General features: G+C 42.2%; 2 protein-coding genes across 2 annotated transcripts; both read right to left on the reverse strand.

Moving 5' to 3' along the window:
• Positions 1 to 2,854: 2,854 nt before the first annotated feature.
• On the reverse strand, positions 2,855 to 3,672 carry LOC119659450 (peptidoglycan-recognition protein LB-like). The gene is made up of 3 exons (XM_038067535.1): positions 3,580 to 3,672; positions 3,183 to 3,521; positions 2,855 to 3,111 (listed from the first exon to the last, which is right to left on the reverse strand). The coding sequence occupies exons 1-3, from the start codon at positions 3,611 to 3,613 to the stop codon at positions 2,927 to 2,929; spliced, it is 558 nt and encodes a 185-aa protein (XP_037923463.1). The 5' UTR covers positions 3,614 to 3,672; the 3' UTR covers positions 2,855 to 2,926.
• A 6,810-nt stretch (positions 3,673 to 10,482) lies between these two features.
• LOC119659558 (peptidoglycan-recognition protein LB-like) lies at positions 10,483 to 11,222 on the reverse strand. The gene is made up of 3 exons (XM_038067707.1): positions 11,174 to 11,222; positions 10,779 to 11,117; positions 10,483 to 10,714 (listed from the first exon to the last, which is right to left on the reverse strand). Exons 1-3 carry the CDS (start codon positions 11,205 to 11,207, stop codon positions 10,530 to 10,532), a joined length of 558 nt encoding a protein of 185 aa, XP_037923635.1. The 5' UTR covers positions 11,208 to 11,222; the 3' UTR covers positions 10,483 to 10,529.
• Positions 11,223 to 21,085: the final 9,863 nt, after the last annotated feature.

Raw genomic sequence — 21,085 nt, forward strand, 5'->3', positions numbered from 1 at the left:
AAGGATGGTCAGTTGCAGCGTTAAGGTGGCCAGATTCACTGGAGAAGAAAGTGAACCGAAGACAAATAGAAGTATATGGCATGAATGTACTCCGAACAATATCCTACGAAACGATCTGTATGATAACAGGGATGATCCCAATTGATATTTTGGCGAGAGAAGGACAACGTCCTTATAATCGAGCGTACTTCGCCGAAGACTCTTCCGCTTGACGGCAGCAGTTTGCAGGAGAGGTGAATTGAATCAGAAAAATGCCCCTGGAAACATACAATTTATGCGATATTTCGAGACAGATCGAGTGACCACACGGCGAAGGAGACTTCGATTTAAAGCAACTTTTAGACGGGCACGGAGGTTATCATGCATACCCCTCAATGCTCAAACATCGCAGAGGACGCAGAACATGTTTTATTCCGTTCCCCGATGTTCGTAGTTCAGAGGGCCGAACTGGAAGTTACAACTAGGGAACCCTTAGCAAACGAAAACATAATGGAATATATGTTGAAGTCGAAGCCATTCATAAGAAGCTTAAGCAGGACGAGTTCAGACGGAAAGGAATGAGAATCATACGAACGCGAGCACGAGCACCATATAAATTCTCATTCAGACCCGCAACCTAATATCAGACATTCGATAGAGCCAAATGGCGAAACCGTTCACGAGGAGCCGACCCCGAAGAAGAAGAAGTTCCGCAAGAGTGGAGGAAGAAGGAGGTGGTTTTATTGGTATAATTGTCATGTACTTCTTATAATTGTAAGCACTAAGGAAGGAGGTAACTGACTCCCGAAATAACGATATTTGTAAATAACTACAATAGGGTTGCCCCGAATCAACGCGACACGATGGTTGATGGGTAGAAGTGCTTCAAATGTCCCATGGTTGGATACCGCCTTCGCGAAGCGTCAGCGGCGTTGCAACTCTCTCTTTCTGGGTGAAAGGACACGTCATGGGACATAAAACAGATATTATGAGAAATAAGTGGGGGGGGGGGGGGTCGGGATAACCCGTCGGGAAGTGACAAATGCCGGTTTTTTCGAATAGCATCAACTGATAGAGGATAATAATTTTTTTTGTTTTGTTTGGAACTGAAGGCACCCTGAACCTGCCGTTCACTTGATGGCGGACGACGACAATTGGAGAGAAACTGCCTCCCACTTTTCTGGTCCATGAGAGACAAAGTCTGATGAATTGCTTTTTTCATGGACGAAAACGTAGAAACAGGAAAATGAAGATTTTCCAGCAAATCTCAGTCATTGCATGGTCGCTGCGGATTTACTGAAACAGGCCACTTAATACTCCTAGAAACCTTGGCGGTGACGTATGGGTCAAGGGTTTAATTAGTGGAGTCGCGAGTCAACACGAGGCAGTCGGCTAATGCCTTGTGCGAGCAAAGTTATGCGATGCATAAGCCTTACGTTGCCTGAATTTAAAGACTGGTTGGACAACCTCCTTTTCAACGCAAAGGGACGAAGTGCAAGGGTGATTGCCTGAGACTCCAAAGTCATTCAAAGAAGAATCTGCCCAGTTAGATATAGTTTTGGCCAACGGAGGTGATGTAAACATCTACTGCAAAAGGGAAGCTGCTTCGACTTTTGCCAGTCCCGCACTAGCGCATAATATGTCCCGCAAGCTAGCGAGGACTCCACCTGCAGCAACCACCAGAGGGATTCACAGTGCAGGCGACCAGCACGTCCGAAGCCTAAAACGCAAAAAACATGAGGTTGGTCTGCAGAAGCAACGCGTTAATGCCAAAGATACACATTCGCCAGCATTCCCTCTTGTTGAAACTCATCCAGGGGCTATTCCTCAAGCAAGAAGATCCGGAGATCCTTAAATGCGAAGACAACTCCCTTACCAGCTAGAGACGAGCTGCTCGAAATATGCAGTAGAATATGTAGGCGACAGCAAAACTCCTGGCCTGGATGAGATAGCGGGTGAAATCGAGACTGGATATGTTCACTAAGCCTTTCAAAGCAAGCATTTCTGAAGGGATACTTCCTGCTGCATGGATACAACAAAAGTTAGCATCGTTTGTGGGCCTCTTTCCTTGCAAGCCAAAACTATTTTGTCTGACACCCTTAGCTGAATAATCCGCAATCCGTTACCATCGGTAATTTTATTCAAACTATAGTAGCAGACGCGAGAATATGGGCTTCCAACTTTCCTGTTATAATCTCAGAGTATGATTTTGATATCAAACCTACGACAGGCTTAGAGGGTTAGTCCCGTTGCCACGTAGAAGATATCCTTGACCGGATTCACAATTTGAACTTTAGAGCTATGAACTTTAATGAGGCTTATGTTTCGAAATTTTTCCGGCAAACGCAGAGTGTATAACCGTCCGCTTATATCTTCAATTACGATAGCAGTAGGATGACTAGAAAACTTACTTCAAACACTTGTTTTAGGTGAAGAGGGTTTGCCTTTGCTGAGTAGCTTCGGGACTGTACAAGGGACCCACGTTCGTAGCTTCACAACAGTTGTCTTCCGTGAAGGGTTGTAAGCCCAACCAAACACGCAATCTGGAAGAGTAATTGGAACAGCTGCCCGTTTTCAAACGTGGGAGACTTGTCTTCATCCTTTTCCGTCTCCAGCGATCATGACATGGAGGTATAAATGGGATTTGATAACGTTGCTGTTCACAATGCGTTTTTCCCTTTGTTGGTATCAATTTATGCTTTCGTCCTAAAACCGTGTACTACCCTTCAATCCTTCATTTCTTGATAATTGAAACCCACATGCATAGTTGGATGGCCATCATATGTTTGAAGCTGGTTCATACCCATCTAACTTCGAAGCGTTGTCAAGCAGAGTGTGAAAGACACCTGCAAGGATAAATTTAGAAGAATTCGTCTATACAATTGAGTATCCCACCAAAGTGACATAATTTTATTGATATAAAAATCGAACATATAAATTATGCAGTTTAAGGGTTGGCAGTATAACGAGCCCAGGTTTTGATTTCAGCGTATAACTTATCTCCAGGACATTCGGTAGCAAGAGCTTGCCTGTGTCCAATCAATTTATAAGTTGAGGAAAGCTTTCCAGCAGAAACAGCAGAAGAGATGAAGTTCTTGGCAGCAGTGATCATATTAGCTGGAGCATTGCTCTCTGCAAAGGAAAAGTGAAAGGTTTGAAAATGGCTTGGCCTCGTAGTCCGCCGGGGTATATATTGTACTTACTGCTGAAATCACCGATCAAAAGGAGACCAATACTCTGGCTATTGTAGCCTGGGGCATGAGCTCCAACTACGTTGTAACCACGACCTTCGTAGACATTACCGTCGCCACCAACAGCAAAACTGTATCCAATATCCCCCCAACCATTGGTATCCATATGGTAGTTTTGCATAGATCTCATGGCAGTCTTGCAGGCATCGGTAGTGGTACAAACTCCAGGTGATACGGAGTGATGGATTACGACGTATGGAATGACACCAGAGAATTTACTAGTTCCAGTTGGTGACCTAGCTCCCCATTGTGAACGGGTAATTAAGGCAGCGAAAGTTTGGGGAAGTACAACTGCAGGACAATTAAATTGAAAAAAATTTTACTTGAACAATCGTTTTTTGTAACTCACCTCCCAAAAGCAGAATAAGAATTACAGCCTTCATCGTTTCAATTGGTCTGATCTATTGAATTAACTCAATCGTCATGAAAATTTTCATTAAGATCTTGGCTTTTATAGCTCCGAAATTGCACACGTCCCTCTATTGCCAAATCCTATTAGGGATTTCATTGTTAGTTTTTTATGAAATAGTTAAGATGAAGTTTTCAGATATTTTTAACTTAAGATAAAGAGTTATCTTGAATATTTGGCAATTTTCAGTATGTAAGGTTTTGTAAGTGACGTCCAGAAATTTTCTTAATTTCACGGTGTGAAGCATTACATCGTTGAGTGAAGTTTCTCATTTTGGAATGGATTAAAAAGCAGTTTCAATATTTCAAAACAATACCAGGACATTGAAATTACATCAATGTACAACTTTTTTAGGACAGGGTCTAGATGGCATATTTCATCTTTTACAGAACCCTAAGACGAAACTCAGTGCTTTAAGAATAGAGAAATAAAACAATAGATTCTAAAAAAACTTCAAAGATAGCAAATCCGGTAACTCTCACGATATTAATAACCGTTGTTTGCGCCCATTTAGAAAAAAAAGAATAATAAAACTGTCAATAGTGGCTAAAGATAACTCGCATAATTCAATTCCGCTAATTGTTCACCATCCAGCAAAAAAAGGTTGAACAATTGCTTTTGATACTCCAATTTTCAAAGTTACTTAATTTTATCGGAAAATTGTCCACCAGAGATCAATTGATGTAAAACCTGCAAAATTAAAACAGTTCGACTGTAAAATTTGAAGAGTGAAGTTGCTTTCGCCGACTTTCCTACAAGAGGGATCATAATTAAACAGGAAGTGTTATCCTTTCGATTTGTTTTCGGTGTGACAAACTGGCAAGACGAAGTCACGAATTTCTGCTTGGAACAAAATATTCTATCAAAAACATCTCTCCAAACAGTTGAAGGTAGGAAAATTAGGGGAGGATTGAATAGTCCACTCGCCTCAGTGGTAGACACCGAAAAAGTCATCGCAATACTTCAGCTTGGAAAAATCGGTGACTATGATGACACTCAAGTGCAGGTGCACTGAAATACCAGCGCTGGTATGTTACTTCACAAGTCATTTTGGGAAGATCGGTAAGGCCCTTAGCCCCCCCCCCCCGATCTAGGTATCCGAACAAGTCTTCAAACGTAGATAGCAACCGAAATCAACAATAGAATTCAACTTGGAAATAAAAAACAAAAACGGAGACCAACCCCGGCAGACTAACCTCAGGTGAAAATCAGGAACACTTTTATTGACATCCCACGGCGCACTCACTCAATTCAAGGCGTTCCTTACCGAGTTGACCCAGAAGTTAAAATAAGCGGAGGAAAAATCAAAAACTGATTTTATCTATCGGCTTCAAATAATAACCCATTCAAGAACCAAACTGTCAAAATAGTTATTAAATTTGGTAAGTCAGGGGTCTACCCTTCGATGGACGCTATTCGTAGCATCTGACATTTCCACCGCTTACAAGGGATCATGTTCAAATCACGCGTCCGTCGGGCTTTCCGGGCTCGATCCAGCTCCTGAAGTTTTCGCCTGGCCGCAGGATCTCCTTCGTGAGCTTATGGGGTTCGATAATAACATTAAGGACATCACTCACTCTATGTCCTCGTTCAACCCATTTGTCAGTACACGAAAGATCGCTGTATGGATCCCGCAGCCCTTCTCAGCATGATCCCATTTCCAGTTTCCGCATAGAACATTGGCCGAATTCGGCCTCTTTCTCATGTGGAGACGGTGCACGTCATTTGTTAAAAAAATCAAAGGGATCATTCTCGCTATGTCTGACACTGTTTCCCTAGATGTCCTATATGCGTAACATGTCCTCAGCGCGATTGTCTGATATGCCAAATACACTAGATTCTTAAAGCTGTCAATTGCTTCTGCCGCATATAATAGGGCAAATTTCATCCCCCTGCGATAAGCAGTCTACGAATCTATTTTGGCTCTCCGATATTATGTACTATCCTTGTTAGATATGAACCAGCTTTTACTGTCTCCTCTCGCGAATAGCCCGAGTAAGCCTGAATTGTCGACTTGGCATCTTTCGTCTTTCATTATCGAATTTGAAGCAACCTGGTGATTACCAACCCAGCTATTGAAGTTATTGCCAATCCAGGGATTGGAAGTAAAAACAGCCTACGTTTTTCCTTCCACCAGGTACTGTTTAATCGTTCAAAACCGTATAAGACCATATAGTACCATAGCCCTAGGATGCATCGCCAGGTTCAGTCAATTTACGTTTCTTCCTTTGGCTAAACCTAACTACGTCATCATACATCAAGTTCTCTAACATCTTCCCCAATGTGCCTAAAAAATACATAACGTACTAAAAAAAGAAGAGGGGACATGAGGTGATTTATGGGACTTTCATAACAGAACGAACATCTACCCACTCTACCGGGCGGGAAACACTCTATCCCCAACGCGTGATGAAAGTTTGCTTTACTTGGAACTGCTCTTACTTGCCTATTTGAGTATGTGAGGTGACTTTTGCTCACATATCTTGTTCATTACAATTTTTTAGGTGATGGCCAATAGACTTGTTCACTCAAAGCGAGACCATCCTTCTCACCGACGAGGTACCGTGGAATGTCAGGTTGTGAATTGAGTCTAAGCTTCAATCTCGGAAAATGGGTACGCATTCAAAATGGGTAGTACGATACTCAGCTCCAGAAAGGTTTTATTTAGGATTTTGGCACCAAGAGTTCGCCACACTCCCCCCCCACTACTAGGCTCACACATTTTAGGATTTTAGTCTCTAGCATACAACAACAAAGTGGCTCTCCTTATATAGTGCTGGTGTGACATTCTTTTTTGGGGTAGGAAGGTGAAATGGATTTACGCACAAAGTGCCGGACTCCTGTCTCAGACAGACTACCGGTTAAAACACCCTCCTGAAGGGTCTAGGACTCTGACCCGAAACCATTTAACACATTGCCTCAGGCCAGGCCGATTCAATATTGGAGCAAAATCCCGTGGATTCAGGAAGGCTCAACTACTTTGGCATCTCTCTTATCCATCTCCCTCTTTCTCGTCTTAAGAATACCGATTGTGGCGTTGCAAAGGACGGGACCAAAGATAAATCTCTGAGCCGTCCCCGATGTTACCTTCGTTCTGCGCTGTCCTTTCCGGGACTCGTATGAAATACTGTTTAACAGCCAAGTCGGGACGGAGCCCGTGTTCAGGCGATAGGTAAACGACGGACTGCAGATTATTCAACTAGCAGAGTCGCACGAATGGTTACTGTTAGTACAAATGCGGGCTTCACTAGACGGAACATGCTTAACCAAGTTGACCACGTGTTAATTGATCGACGCCATTTCTCAGCCTTGAACAATACTATACAGGGGCCAATATAGACTAGGATCACTATCTCGTTGGCATGACGCCAGGTGCTGGAATGATCACACAGTCTTAACTCCCTTCTGACAATAAAGTGAAATTGAACACTAAAACCATCCGTAATAAAGTCCTTCGTAGCCCCAATAAGGCCAAAAAAAATGTTGCAATAACCACAGTTAACAGAGGTCCTGGAGGTGAAGTATTGACAAACGATCTGCATAATCATCTGAAAGGGGGGAAGAGGGTGGCAGAACATCGAAAGCATTGATCAATTTATATATCTAGGAAGAGTGGTTTCTGGCGACGATGGTATCGAAATTGATGTCATTTAACTCGCTAAATCCGCCTACACTTCACTTGTCTAAAATCAGGAAATGTAGTTGTCTCCATACCAAGATCAGAATGCCTGTACTAATGTTGCTTTGGTGTTGCAATATGAAAGTAGGACCTTGAAAGTGACCACCCCAGTTATTCAAAAGCTGCAAACGCTTGTCGAGGCTTGCCTGCGATTTGTCATCGGAGTGTGCAAGCCTGATACAACTTCGACCAAAGAATTTCATTGGCGCACGGGCCAGTCACCAGTGGACGAGTTAATGAGAAGGCAACAGTGGCAATGGATACATCACAGATTAAGGAGGGGAGGCAATTCTATTGTTGCTTCTGTGATACAATAGAACTAGTGGAACGTCGCGGGAGCACTTGGCGCAGAACGGTAAAAGATGAGGATAGGGTTGTCGAGAAGTCGGTGATTGAAACGCGTTTCAGCGAACTGTCAACGATACCACATAGGCGTAGTTGGTGCGCTGCGCCCCACTAAGGAATGACTGCTACTGTATATAAATTTCCAATGTGGAATATTTAGAGAAATCAGTGGTAACTTGCGCTCTTTAATGCTCCGCACATCACCCAAATTGCAGGGTTTCCATGAGAGTTGGGATGATTCTCGTTCATCTCTGTTCTCTGCCATGGGAGTTTGCACTAAGAAAGGTAAAATGGCAGGGGTACAATTTAGTACTCTGCGGGAGTGTCTATGGAGAAAATGTTGGAACATGAACCAAGGTTAACGTTTAGTAATCAAAGGTTTCGTAATGGGATCCTGCATTTGCATCTCACAGATGAGACCACCTAAGAGTGTTTCTAGCAGGCAATTCCAGATATTCGTTCTAGCGTCCAGCCTAACTTGTCCACAGTAAATACCGAGCTGAGCGAGAGAGAGAATGCCAGAGATTGTACACCGTGCTATTGAAGAAAAGTAAGGGCATCATCTGTGTGCTTGATGGCTCTACTCGGTTATTGATCCCGAACCGTAGAAGGTGCAGTTCATGAACGGTAAATTTGCAATGATAAGCTGATAAATATGGGCGGTTTTAGCTTGATGTCCAAACTGCATAAAAGCCGCGGAATTTTCTCAGAACATACATCATATTATCCTCCACTTTCTGCTGGAAATATTCAAATGAGCAGAGGTGAACGCAACTGGCTCGATCCCTGTTTGCTAGATTAGTTCTACCGCTAGTGGAAGAATACTATCCTTCGAGAAATTCAAAGCAATTTGCACGGATAACATCTATCCTGCGATGCTAAAAGAAGGTATAAAGCACCTAGACTGAAATAAGGTTAGAAAGCATTGGCACACTGGCTTATAACTAACTCTCACCCCGGTAAGGTATTTATAATGAAAAGTATCCTCCTCTCTTTAGGATGTCGTGACCTTTTGAGTACCTTAAAAGGGCTTGTAATTCTGTAGATATATATCATCAGCCAGCAAGTTATACACGAAAAATGGATTTGTTTTTGTTGATTTTGTTAACGAAATCAGTTATCCTAGCTGGTAACAGTTTTTGCTATTAACATTAACATGCTGTATTTATTTTCAAAACCTAACACAAACAGCATCGTTGGCGTTTAGTTTATTACAGCTGCAGCGTTTACTGGAGAGGTTTGAGCGGAGAGTAGCTTATATCTTTCTATTTCCTGGAGAAGAACCACTATATCATATATTATAGCGCCATCCAGTAAACTATGTGCCCAGAGTGGATGTCTTAGCCAAAAAGTCAAGTCTCCTGTTATTCGCTTGGAAAACATAACCGAAGAGCTATCCACTCTGAGTTTGCGAGGAAAATTTAGACCTACTTACAGAGGAGACATACAATCTGCCTTTATCCAAATTGAAAAGACGACGTGAGATCGTGAGGGCATATAAATGAAGGCAAAACGAAACATAAAGTGACGAACTTAGTACAAAAGCCAAAGAAGCAATAGAATCAAATGGCACAGGTCAAAAGAGAACGACAAAGATAGGGGAGTACAACTTTGGAAGCGTTAGTAACTTATCCTATCTAGGGTCAAAAATCACAACTGAGAACAGCTACGACGATGAAATCCACGCACGGTTATTGACAGCCAACAGACTCCATTTCACCTTAAAAAAATCTGTCCTGCTCAAAATGTCTCACAATATAGTCAAACACCTTACTGTATAAGACAATGGTGTATTCCTCGGTGACCTGAGTTCTTAGCAAACAAAACTGTGAACCTCAGCCGCGTTGAAAAGAAGAATCCTCCGAAGAATTTTTGTCGTCTTACAGGAGGATAGACAATTCCATAGGCTAAATAACGACGAAATTTATGAGCTTTACCAGGACCATGTGGTTGTGAATAAAATCTGATTCAGTAGGTTGTGGTAATCGCATCACCTAATCAGTATTGGTGAGAATGATCCATCGCGACAAATCTATAAAGACAGCATCTGTGGCAGAAAAAGAAGACGTTGCAGACCCTGACTCAGGTGGAGCAACGGCATGGAATATGGAATTAGAAGACTTGGGCGCAAAATCAGGGTCTGTGGATTTCCTTACCAAGGCAGCTCTAGATCGAATATCGGCCATTGCGCTATTCATGATGATGATAATTTTTATGCTATTTGCTTTCACTGAGTCAATTGTCAGTAAGTATATACATATGGCCCCAACTATGTTGATAATACTCAAAAAGCGCTATCAACATTTGCGAATTGTTCCTGAATTACAGTCTCATTACCACCCTATGGTCGAGGAGGTTTAGCCCGTCATGGATCTTTATGTTTGTCTCATCAGTGTGAGCTGATCGCTTGCACTGTATTAAGTGTGATGATAATAAACCTGAAACGTAGCCTCACCTAGGAGAGAAGAAGTAATACCAACGAATTGGAATTGTGTGAATGCCCTGTGTTCCACAAGGGACTGTACAGGAGGTACACCGACTACCAAACAGTGTGCTCAGGTAGGTGCTATTCTGTCTCGCGATGATTTGGTGGTTCAAATCGCTTCTGATTATTTAAGATTGACTAAAGCAGATCTCCATTATTCAAAAAATAATTCGTGTAAATATTTTTAACCACAAAAAAAAACTGAAAGCATTCTCTGCAGCATTTATAGCAGATATTGGTACCAGAGGCGATCACGACTTTTAACTTTAGATATAAGCGGAAAACTCTACACTATTTACCCATATTTTCTTTTACAGATCAAAACAATAATACGTAATTCAACATTGTCTTCTTTTATTCATGTCAACAGAGCCAAACAATTTAGGGCTTAGCAGTGTAACGGGGCCAGGTTTTGATTTCAGCGTACAATTTATCTCCGGGGCAGTCAGTGGATACAGCTTGCCTGTGTCCAATCAATTTATAAGATGAGGAAAGCTTTCCAGCAGAAACAGCAGAAGAGATGAAGTTCTTGGCAGCAGTGATCATTTTAGCTGGAGCATTAGCCTCTTCAAGAAAAAATGGGAAGTTTCGTCAATGCTTCAATTTTACAAAAAAATCTGCTCTACTTACTCCTGAAGTCACCAATCAAAAGAAGACCAATACTTTGGCTGTTGTATCCTGGGGCGTGAGCTCCAACGACGTTGTATCCACGACCTTCGTAGGTATTACCATCACCACCAATTGCGAAACTGTATCCAATATCTGCCCATCCATTGGAGTTCATGTGATAGTTTTGCATGGACCTCATGGCAGCCTTACAAGCATCGGTGGTGGTACAAACTCCAGGTGATTCAGAGTGATGGATTACAACGTATGGAATGACTCCTGAAAACTTGCTAGTTCCGGTTGGTGCCCTAGCTCCCCATTGTGCACGGGTGATCAAAGCACCATAGGTTTGATGGAGTACAACTGCGAAACGGCAATATTATATTAATTTTACCTATTCCAGAGCCTTTCCAGCTTACCTCCGAAAATCAGAACAAGAACTGCAGCCTTCATTATTTGAATTGATTGGATTTACTGAATCAATCAAATGCTAATGAATTTTTTTAAACTAGGCTTCGTTTTTATAGTCCGTGGAAATGCGCACGACCCGCTTTTGGATAATACCACTAAGCAACCCCATGCCGTGGTAAACGAAGTACTTATCATAAAGTTTTTGAATATTTTAAGATTAACCTACAAACAAATTTGTGACTAAGAACTGTTTTATTGTTCCAGCATGAGAGGTTTTGTCATTCCTTATTTTTTTAGAATAGGACCCAAATATGGGAGTAATTCATAGGTTCCAAACCAAAAGATCTTTATAATTTTCTTAGGTTCTCCTGATTGGATAAATATTAAAAAAGTGTATGTCTATTTTGCGTGCATGGCATCCTGTCAGTCACAGACTTCTGCAACATTTTACGGTGCAAAGGATACAATGAGAACGGATTCAACTTTTCCCTAGAGAGTTACAGGAGCAAACTTGACAGATAAACAAGATACGCAGTGGATTGATGCTATTATCGTATATTTTTTCGCTTACTACAAAACCCTAAACTTGTGGATCAGATAGGTTTAATAAAACATAAAAATAGAAAACGGTAAATTCAATTAAAAAGATAAGAGAATCGTCAAAAAAAATATCCAACTTTATCACTAGCTTTCCTTTGGAGAAGGCGCTAATGAGGCTGTTGGCAGAGATTTGCAATAATCCTGATTTAAGACCATTTAGCGAGTAAGTGTTATGGATTTTCATATTAAAGAAGCAATTACCATAAATATTTCTGCTTTAGTGAATACTGGAGTTCTGTAAAATTGAAACAGTTTATCAAAAAATTGGAATTGTTAGGTTTCTTTAGTAAGTTTGAGCCGGTGCGCTTAGAAGTGAATACTCTGATCTGAATAAAAAATATTTTAGTGATCCTGTAATTATTTTTTGCATTCGTGATGCACAACAGCTATGAAAAAGTGTTCACATCTCTCCTAAAGTTTGGTTTTCTAGTGTTGTTAGTAATAATATTGATTCGACAGTTTTCCTAGAAATTTATAATACCAAGAATTTGGCAAAGGTCAATCATATAGCCAGACCTTATTTTTAACTTAAACATTTTTTTCATTAATTGTTGTTAATAAAAACTAACTCATCCTCAATTCCTCTATTTTAATTGTGATAAAACCAATCTGCAGCATTCCGTGTAGGGGAGAGGGTTCACCCTCTGAGCTCTCAGACCATATTGGTCCATTCTACTCAACACAATATCCCAGTTTCTTTTATACTCCGCAGGATTTCCGTTAGCGGAGATAATATTATCGGTTGAAGAACATTAGCACCAAAAATGTAATGCCTGATGCGCCCATAAGCTATTCACATAGAAAGTGTTCCATGTATTCCGCTTCCTTGTTAAGAGTTGTCCTTATGAGATTCCTGTTCCCAGTGTTTGATACCAGCATTGGCTTAGACATTACAATTGCTGATTCCGATGAAGGCATAGTTAAGCCTTTTTTCCGAACCACCAGCAATTTAATTTCTGTCTACAAGACAGTAGGTATCCAGAGTAGTTCCACCGCATCGAATCGAGGTATAGAGGTCAAATGATTTCTATATTTCCGACCAATTTTTATGGCGATCACGGGATTGCTCAGCGAGCATAAAAGTTCAGATCACGGAGCGCCTAGCCTATAATCCCTCCTCAGTCACAAAGATTGCCACTCTCAACAAAAAAAGGCGACCTCCCGTCTTTATCTGAGAGATAAAACCCTACTTCAGAACTTTGTTTTATTATGATCTATTTCCATTGCCATGCTCTGCACTGGCAATAATCAGGAACCATTTCATGCGATGAGGCTAGTTTATAGTGACAACTCTTGTGTCAACCCACCATCCAAGGAACGCACATCTCCTTGGGAGCAGTGTTTTGTTGCTCCTGTTTTCAGGTGATGATCCACACCTGCACGTACAGCAATCTCTCAGTTAGCATTAGCGTAGATCCACTTAAGTAAACTATCATAAACAGCATGTTCTCTGGCGGCTTCACAAGGAACTTAGAAGGCCGCACAGCAAAAAGCCAATTGGATGGTGCTTCGGAGGGTGGCAGTGTTGCAGCTGATACTGTCGTAAATTCAGTGATGAAGTGCTCGAAAAGTCTGCTGAAGCGAAGAATTATCTGAAAGACCACTCCCTGCTCTATGAGACGCTAGAGGGCCAGAGGAGGATAGAGATCACGTTGAGAGTAGCATCCATCCTAGGGCCGGACCTCTGCAACGTTTCCTACGACGACGTTGCGGCACTTGTTGTCGGACGTGCTTTCATGACGCTGATGGTTCATCATCTTTCTCACAGGAGATAATTCTGCTGTGACGATGCACTACCCAGATCCTTATCCAAAGTGCCCTTCCGGAAGGTAACTTCCGAGTAGCATAGCCAAGTAACCCGGGTCACCAGTTTTCGTCAATGAGCCTTTTATCCATTCCCAACAAGCTGAATTGAATATATTTTTGACGTCCAATGTTGCCACATTAAAGCAGTTATGGGAGATTTAAAGCCACACCTACCGCATCGATCGTTGAATAAATGAATGAACCAAACTTTCGCTCCGATAGGATACATATATTTTATTATGGGGAGAAATCCATTGTAGCTGACCCTTTCTATCATAACATCCTTCCTAGTGTGACTATAAGGAAAGTCGGACGGTGTAGTTATGGATGTCTCGCTTATTGGTCTTTATCACCAAAATCAGTTTTTAACTGTTCCACTGAATGGGAAACTCCTTCTACCATGCATGCCTCAAATACGCTGGCAAACTAACTAGTCGTTTCTAGTTTTAAGAGCGAGTTTAACAGCATGTAAACCGGAAACTTTATTATTACCGATTCTTCGACAAATTTCCAACAAGTACTTACAGTTTTTGCGCTTCTCTTTACGAGGGGATAAAGTGCCATCACTATATTGAAATGACGATGCCGACAGGCCGGGTGCGTCAGATCTGCATTATATTTTAATAACGCTGTTCCCCAGAAGTTTTGGTCTGCCTCTGAGAAAAGTTCCTTAAGGCATTCTCCGCGAGGTGCGTATAGCTTAAATAAATATACCTTAAAGCTTCGCGTATACTTTTCGTTGCACGCAGATCCTTCTTGCTCGAAGGCATGCAGAACGCAACTCCACGATTTGTTTCTTCGTACATCACCACATAGCTCATTTGCGATTTTAAGGAAAATTGCCCCGTGGTCGCTTTGAGTATAGCATTCACAAGCAAATCAGGCTACTCTTCTCGCACTCACATATGTCGAACAAAGTACTGAGTCCGAGATTATCTCTCGAAAAGTGGGTACAAATCCACAGTTCACGCATTAAAATCACCTGCAACGCGCCGACAGCCGAAACCCCTTTTCTCCTTTTAAAGTATACATTCAAAGTTATACTTGCCTACCAGCAGTGGGAACGCTACTTCTACCGATAACCTGACAGTTGCCGTTTCCGTGCTTTGGCATATTGATGCGACGAGTAAGCTCATGGGTACAGTCTTGCACTGAAAAACCCGAAGTCGTCATCTAGATTAAAAAGAGAATTCTAATCCTGAGCCCCATATCAATCTACGAGTTGACTATAGAGCAGTTAAATACCTTGGTTTAATACCCGAAGACGAGCTTCTTCCAGCAACTCAAAACTGTAGCTGGAGTCTCCATCTTTAGTCAAATATTGAAGGCCTTATATTCAACAGCAAGCGTTTTCTTATGGGAGTAACGTTATCCGTTCCCCTCTAGGGCGCAAAGGTATGGGCTTAACGAGGAGATACATCGTAACCGCCTTGCCAAAGAGCAGAAACGGAGAGCTTTGCAAGTGGCGTCTACTTCTCGCACTGTCTTAGAACAGGTCGTGATGGTGATCGCGGGAGTGACCTCGTTACCCTCCTTGCTAAGTTATAGCCGCAAGGGCGAAAATTAAGAACAGGTGCATGCATATAATAAACATCAACACATACTTGCCGAGTGGCAACTTCCTTGACAAAATGAGCCCAGAAGCAGATGGACTGCGACAATCATATCCATGACTAAACCGAGCGCATTGTGAGGATAACTTCCTTAGCCTACACAAGAGTAGGAAGGCACGATCTCCTGATTGCGTGTTCGGCAATGTAGTGGTGAATAACGCAGAACACACCTTTTCCTATTGTTTCGTAAGAAGGTTTACGCAGACACAGGGAATCTTTCTCCTGAGGATGATATGCTGCGGAGCGCTGGCAGTGTGTTGTGTACAATGTTCAGGCTCTTCTTATTGCGAAAAATATTCAACTCGACCTGTGGAGGGACCGGATGGTAAGGCACAGCTTAATTGCTCGGCTTGCGTGAAGTGTAGTTCGTTAGGAACTACCCGAGGCCACTTCATCTAGGATGTTACTGTGGCCATAGGGCTTTGCTGTCCAAAATCGACATTTATGTAGTCTGATAGCACACTACAACGTATTTACTGTAGAAGTCCCGTGGGAAGAGGTGAAGGAATACATTCGGGGCATCTGTCGGACAGGACAGCAGAGCTACAGTAGCACCGGTGGCTCATATGCGGAGAATGAAGTCCAATCGATTTTATCCTCTGTAATTACTTATTTGATAATCTTATACGACCTTCTCGTTACCGTGAAGTGCTTCTGAACTAACAGTTCCAATCTCCCATCAGAGGGTTCCGTCCTTTTTTTAAAAAAGAATGGGCTCCTATATTCCTTCACAGCAGATTAAATGAGACACACTTCAAGTGCTGCAAATTTATCTACCGTACCCCCAGCATGATTTGTTTGCTTAAGGATTGGTCAATTCCTTCATCTCTTCCAACTACTCATAAATTTCAACAGTTCATAAGTGGATTGGACTGGATTTTCGTCCAGTTTCGCCAAGCGGAACTTTTTCACCTTGCCTCTGACTCAGAATTGCACTTCATATTCCGCATTTTCCACTGCCTCCAGGAACTCCCCACTTATGACGGGCAGAAAAGGTTAGCTGTTCTGTAAGGATTTTTTTTCTTTGATAACCCCCATCGTCGATTGGGATCCTGCTGTTTGGAAGACCCCAGAATTGAATAAGCTTGTCCTTATCCCTGCGGATCTTCGGGACCCAGATGGCAGTGGTCACTTTCTTGAGGTAAGGAGTACGGTGGCTTGCAGTCGATGACAATGGTTTCAAAACTGGAAATCGCTAGACGAGACGTCACCTCGCTGCCAGAACTGCATGTTGTTGGTTTCAAAATGGCGGTGCCACGGCTGGCGCCGATCACTCTGCCCTCGACGGTTACCGTCTTCTGGCTGAATGACCGCAACTTGTCTTCTCATTATGCGCCTCGCATCTCCAAAACCTAGGCACGGCTGTGAAGTGTCTCAGCGGGTGATGAATTCCGAACTCACTGTTCGAGGTAAAATTAGCGGGACATTGCGTAGTTGATCGAAGGAGACCCGGTAAATCATCTAACCGGGAGTTTGGAGTTGAGAGCAAGCACAAGATGAAGTGAAATATCATGAACATTAGTTCACCAGTGAGTAGTTTTTGAATTGCGGAGATGGAGGAAGAAAATAACTGAGATAAAGTCCGCACAAAAATCAGTCTGCCTGGTCCTTGTTTGAAGTGTTTTGCTAAATTTTTATTATTTGTTCTTTTCGTCACCATCGCTCTCGAATGCGGGACAACGTTCCGACAAGAAAAAAATAAGACAACACAAAACCGAATTTTCTATCTGTTAAAGTCTGGGAAAATTATTTAACTGGAGTACAATTAATTGTTCTCAAATTTAGATACCTAAAAGCTATTCAGCGTCCTGACTTACGCTATCGTAAATTTATGTACACTCCGAAATTGCCCATCCTCTTGTAGGGCACCAAAAATTCATCGGGGGATTGTTATCTCCGACGCGAATAAAAGCTGGCAATTTCTTTTTTTGCTAAGAACCGAAGTCTTCGAGAAATGTGAATATAATGATGGTTACGTTTTGATATTTGGCTCGCAAGCGCAGAGTGAATAGCCGTTCGATTGTTTTCAAAACAAAAACGACACTTTCAGTTCTTTTAATTGACTATAATATATTATGCGATGACTGCTCTCCATGACCACCGCATCTCTTGTAAGGATGTGAAATCAGCCTTATATTGGGATAGGGTATCGGCCAGCTTCTTGGCAGGTCCTGTTCAGTACAGGGACGTACCATGAGAAAACCTACAAATCGTTTGTTCCTTTCCGTTGCCAGCTTCGTCATTGTAATATCAATTCAGCTCCGTAATCGGTAGTTTTCGGAATAGAGTTGTTAGCTTTATCCACTCAATTTGCCCCGTTTCTAAACTCGGAGTGTCGTCACCACCCTCCTCTATCTGCAATTTCTCCACAAGAAATAACTCCCAACGATCAATACGTGGAAAGGAAACATCAATTAGGGCTGTTATCCATTGTGGATCTTCTCTCTCGAACGCGACACTCGGGCCTCGAGTCCCAGTGTTACGCGATATTCCCCATTTTCCAATTTTGTATAAGAGAAAATCTTATAAAAATGAGTTCTATGCCCGTCTGTCTGCCAAACCCTACTTACTACGAAACGGCTGAACCTATTGTCTCGAAAATCAAATGATGACATCGTTTGCTCTGTGAGTCTTTTTAAATGCAATAGAAAACTTTACTAAATTTTAAAAATACGAAAAACCCCTTAAATTCTTCAAGTAACGCAAAATTTACCATGAGCACAAGGATAATGTAAAGCGCTACCTATATAAACTTCAATTTTAAATACGAGCAGACCAAGTTATCGACACCGACCAAACCAAACGCTGACATCAGCACACTACCTGCGGGTGACCACCTATGTTGAAAATCGATCAATATCTGCATCAGGAACTAATTTTACAGCATTAATTATTATAATCCAGTGAACCAAGTTCTATTTAGTCTTAATTTTCACTTTAGCTGTTTCGCAGCTTAATAAATACTTATTAAAGAAAACGATGGGGTTTTATTTTAAATCGGCGCCCAACGTGGGCTGTTCTAAGGTACGATCTAGAAGTGACTTTTTATCAAATAGAAGGTGGCACCACAACCAAGCAACCGGTAACCGTGGGTAGGGAGTATAGATGGACTCCAAATCACCAAGAACGTGTAAATCAATGACGGGCTCTATAAGCAAAGACAAAGAGGAAAAAACTCAAACTCGGCAAAAACCAAAGTACTAAAAAAACTCCGAATTATTTCCGAAGGCTTCACCCTGTCATCTCCTCGAATCCGAACGCAATACCACACAATCAAATCCCCGCGATTTTTGTGTAAGGGAGCATATCTTATCTTGTGCGGGCAGATCACCAAATACCCATCGCCTCAAAAATATTGTCCTAAAACCTTCGGAATAATATCTTTTCGATTATTTCAATCCATGACATGATGACCCTCAGTCTGCCAAATGTAGCACTCCGCTTTTCAGAGGAAGAAAAACAGCATGACAAGTATCTAGGAATGGTTTTAAAGAGAAGTCAGACTGCATGTCATATTGACAAATATGTAATCAAGTTAGCTACCTCGAAGGCTGCTAGTAGAAAAGGTAATGAGCCAAAGTACGAGGATAGCGGAGCTAAAAACTTCCGTGTCGGAAGTGAGAATCACTGTGGCTACCACTCCAATTTGACAGCGAAAATTGGTTTTCGCGCTAATATATCCAAATGAGCGAGTTTCGACCACAAAGGACTTTCAAAAACTGAGCTTCACAGCTCCGTGGAAATATTGAATTTTTATAGACGTTCCTTACGTGGTTCACCACAAAGATATATAAAAATGTCCGCCTGAAGCACCCGCCGATGAAGAAGTTTCCTATTTCTAAAAATGACGTTAAGTCTACGGGGGGATTTAAAACACACTTACTATTCCCATAGCTTCCCCAAATCCCTTCCCACTTTCATTAATTTTGATGACTCCACTACGAACTCCCCAGGCAAATCAATCACCTACTCCGTTCTTACTGCTCTTCCGTGTTTGCTTCCTCGACCATTGCCCCCTATAAGCCTGTTCTAGGTGCAGGCTGCTTCAAATCCATCACCATTTCTTACCCCTTCCTTGACTGAATTTCTCATTGGTAATCTTGGCACAAATGTTGGACCTTGTCCCGATAGGGTTCCTAACCTCTTCCTACATAACTTTAAACAATACTTAAACCCTTAAACCCTTAAAGGGTGTAATCTTCGATGGCAAACTTCATTCCAATTCTCATTCCGCTGACAGCATCAATCGCGCGTCCAAAACATCTGCTTCTATCCTACGTTCCTCCACCGACTTTGCTTCAATGCAGCCCTCCTTAGCACATTTCAACTCCATTGTTAGAAACATCCTTGCATATTATTATTCAGTCTAATATACGCAGCGCAGATTCACCCGCTTTTTTTTTCAGAAAGAATTTTCTGCAGTAAACTATCCCGGCTTCGCATTCTCAATCTCTCTTCCCGGCAACAATGTGTAATCTTCTTTCATATGTGTAACCTTTTCGAACTCTCGAAGATCAACCTGCAGGCGGAGACATTTTTGAAGTCCCCTTCACGCAGTTCGTCACCTCGACTATCAATGAACTCAAACGGAGTAAAGCCGTTGGCCTCGATGGCCTCCCCGCACTATTGACAGCGTGAAATGAAGTGCTCTATGCAGGAGGGGCATTTAAAAAAAAATGATAGTTATTATGAGAGTGACATATGATGGCACACAAGTCACCATCTGTATCGATGTAAAATCTCGGAAGAATTTGAGGTCCAAAGCGGAGTCCACCAAGATTGCCCCCTGTAAACGATTCTTGTTTTATCGGTGCTTCATGCTGCCTTGTACGGAGGACCCGAAGGAGTTCAACGGACCATGGCATCTTTCCTTAAATACCACGACTACGCTGATAACATTTGTTTGCGTTCTCTCTGGGTCATGGTCCTTTTCGAAATGGCTCTGGATTTCGAAAGATTCTCAGCCTGACGGGTTATCGAAGTCTCCTTAGCTGCATTAATGTGCAGAGCATCGAAGTCCATGATAAATTTGCACCGTAAACCGTGGTTTATGTCGGCGATGGCACCAGACTAGATATTGGCCGAAGCACTAACAGTACTTGATCCACTTTCATTGCCTTATCTCAACACCAAGACCGAGTTGAGACTGTTCTGTACTAGTGTTTTTTATGAGTTGCTATGTGGGAGTGATCCCAGCTATCGCCCAAACCTTCTTGAAGACTTATCTGCGACTTATCATTATCTGTTACTCGTAGGCGATGTGATTAGAAGACGGAGGTGGCAATAAATAGGTCATACATTAAAGGGAGCGGTAATTCAACTGCTGGCCACGCTAAGAATTGGAACCCACTGCCCCAGAAAACCTGACGAGTGGAACACAGATCCGACAATGTCGGCGAACCCATCACCATTCTACACGAATTATGTTCCAGTTTCAAAGAGTCGCCTTTTTAACATTGCATTTTTGGATCTTGAGAAGAGTTTGCCCACACGACAACACTTAGTGCCAGAACAACTCGTGCGAGGGTTTAATTGCTCTACCACGATCCGAAAAGTAAAATTCAAAGTGTGGCGAGTGTATCAAACCCGCTTCGTGTCACTGGTGGTGTTCCTCAAGAAAGCGCCCTCTCACCACTCCTCTTTGCTCTTGTTATGGACACTTTCACAAGGGACATCCAATGTCCAGTGCCCTATACACTGCTTTATAAAGATGATGTTTTCCTAGCATCTAATAGCAAAAATGGAATTATCGCCTCATGCAACTGGGTCTCAGATTGAATCTGAATAAAACAACATTTTCGACGACTGATCCCCATGAAACAGGCACAACCACTGTCAGCGGCAGTGATCTGCCCAGAACTGAGCGATTTAAATACCTCGCGTCAACGCTATCAGCCTGGA

Source organism: Hermetia illucens, chromosome 6 (genome assembly GCF_905115235.1).
Source record: "Hermetia illucens chromosome 6, iHerIll2.2.curated.20191125, whole genome shotgun sequence".
NCBI lineage: Eukaryota > Metazoa > Arthropoda > Insecta > Diptera > Stratiomyidae > Hermetia > Hermetia illucens.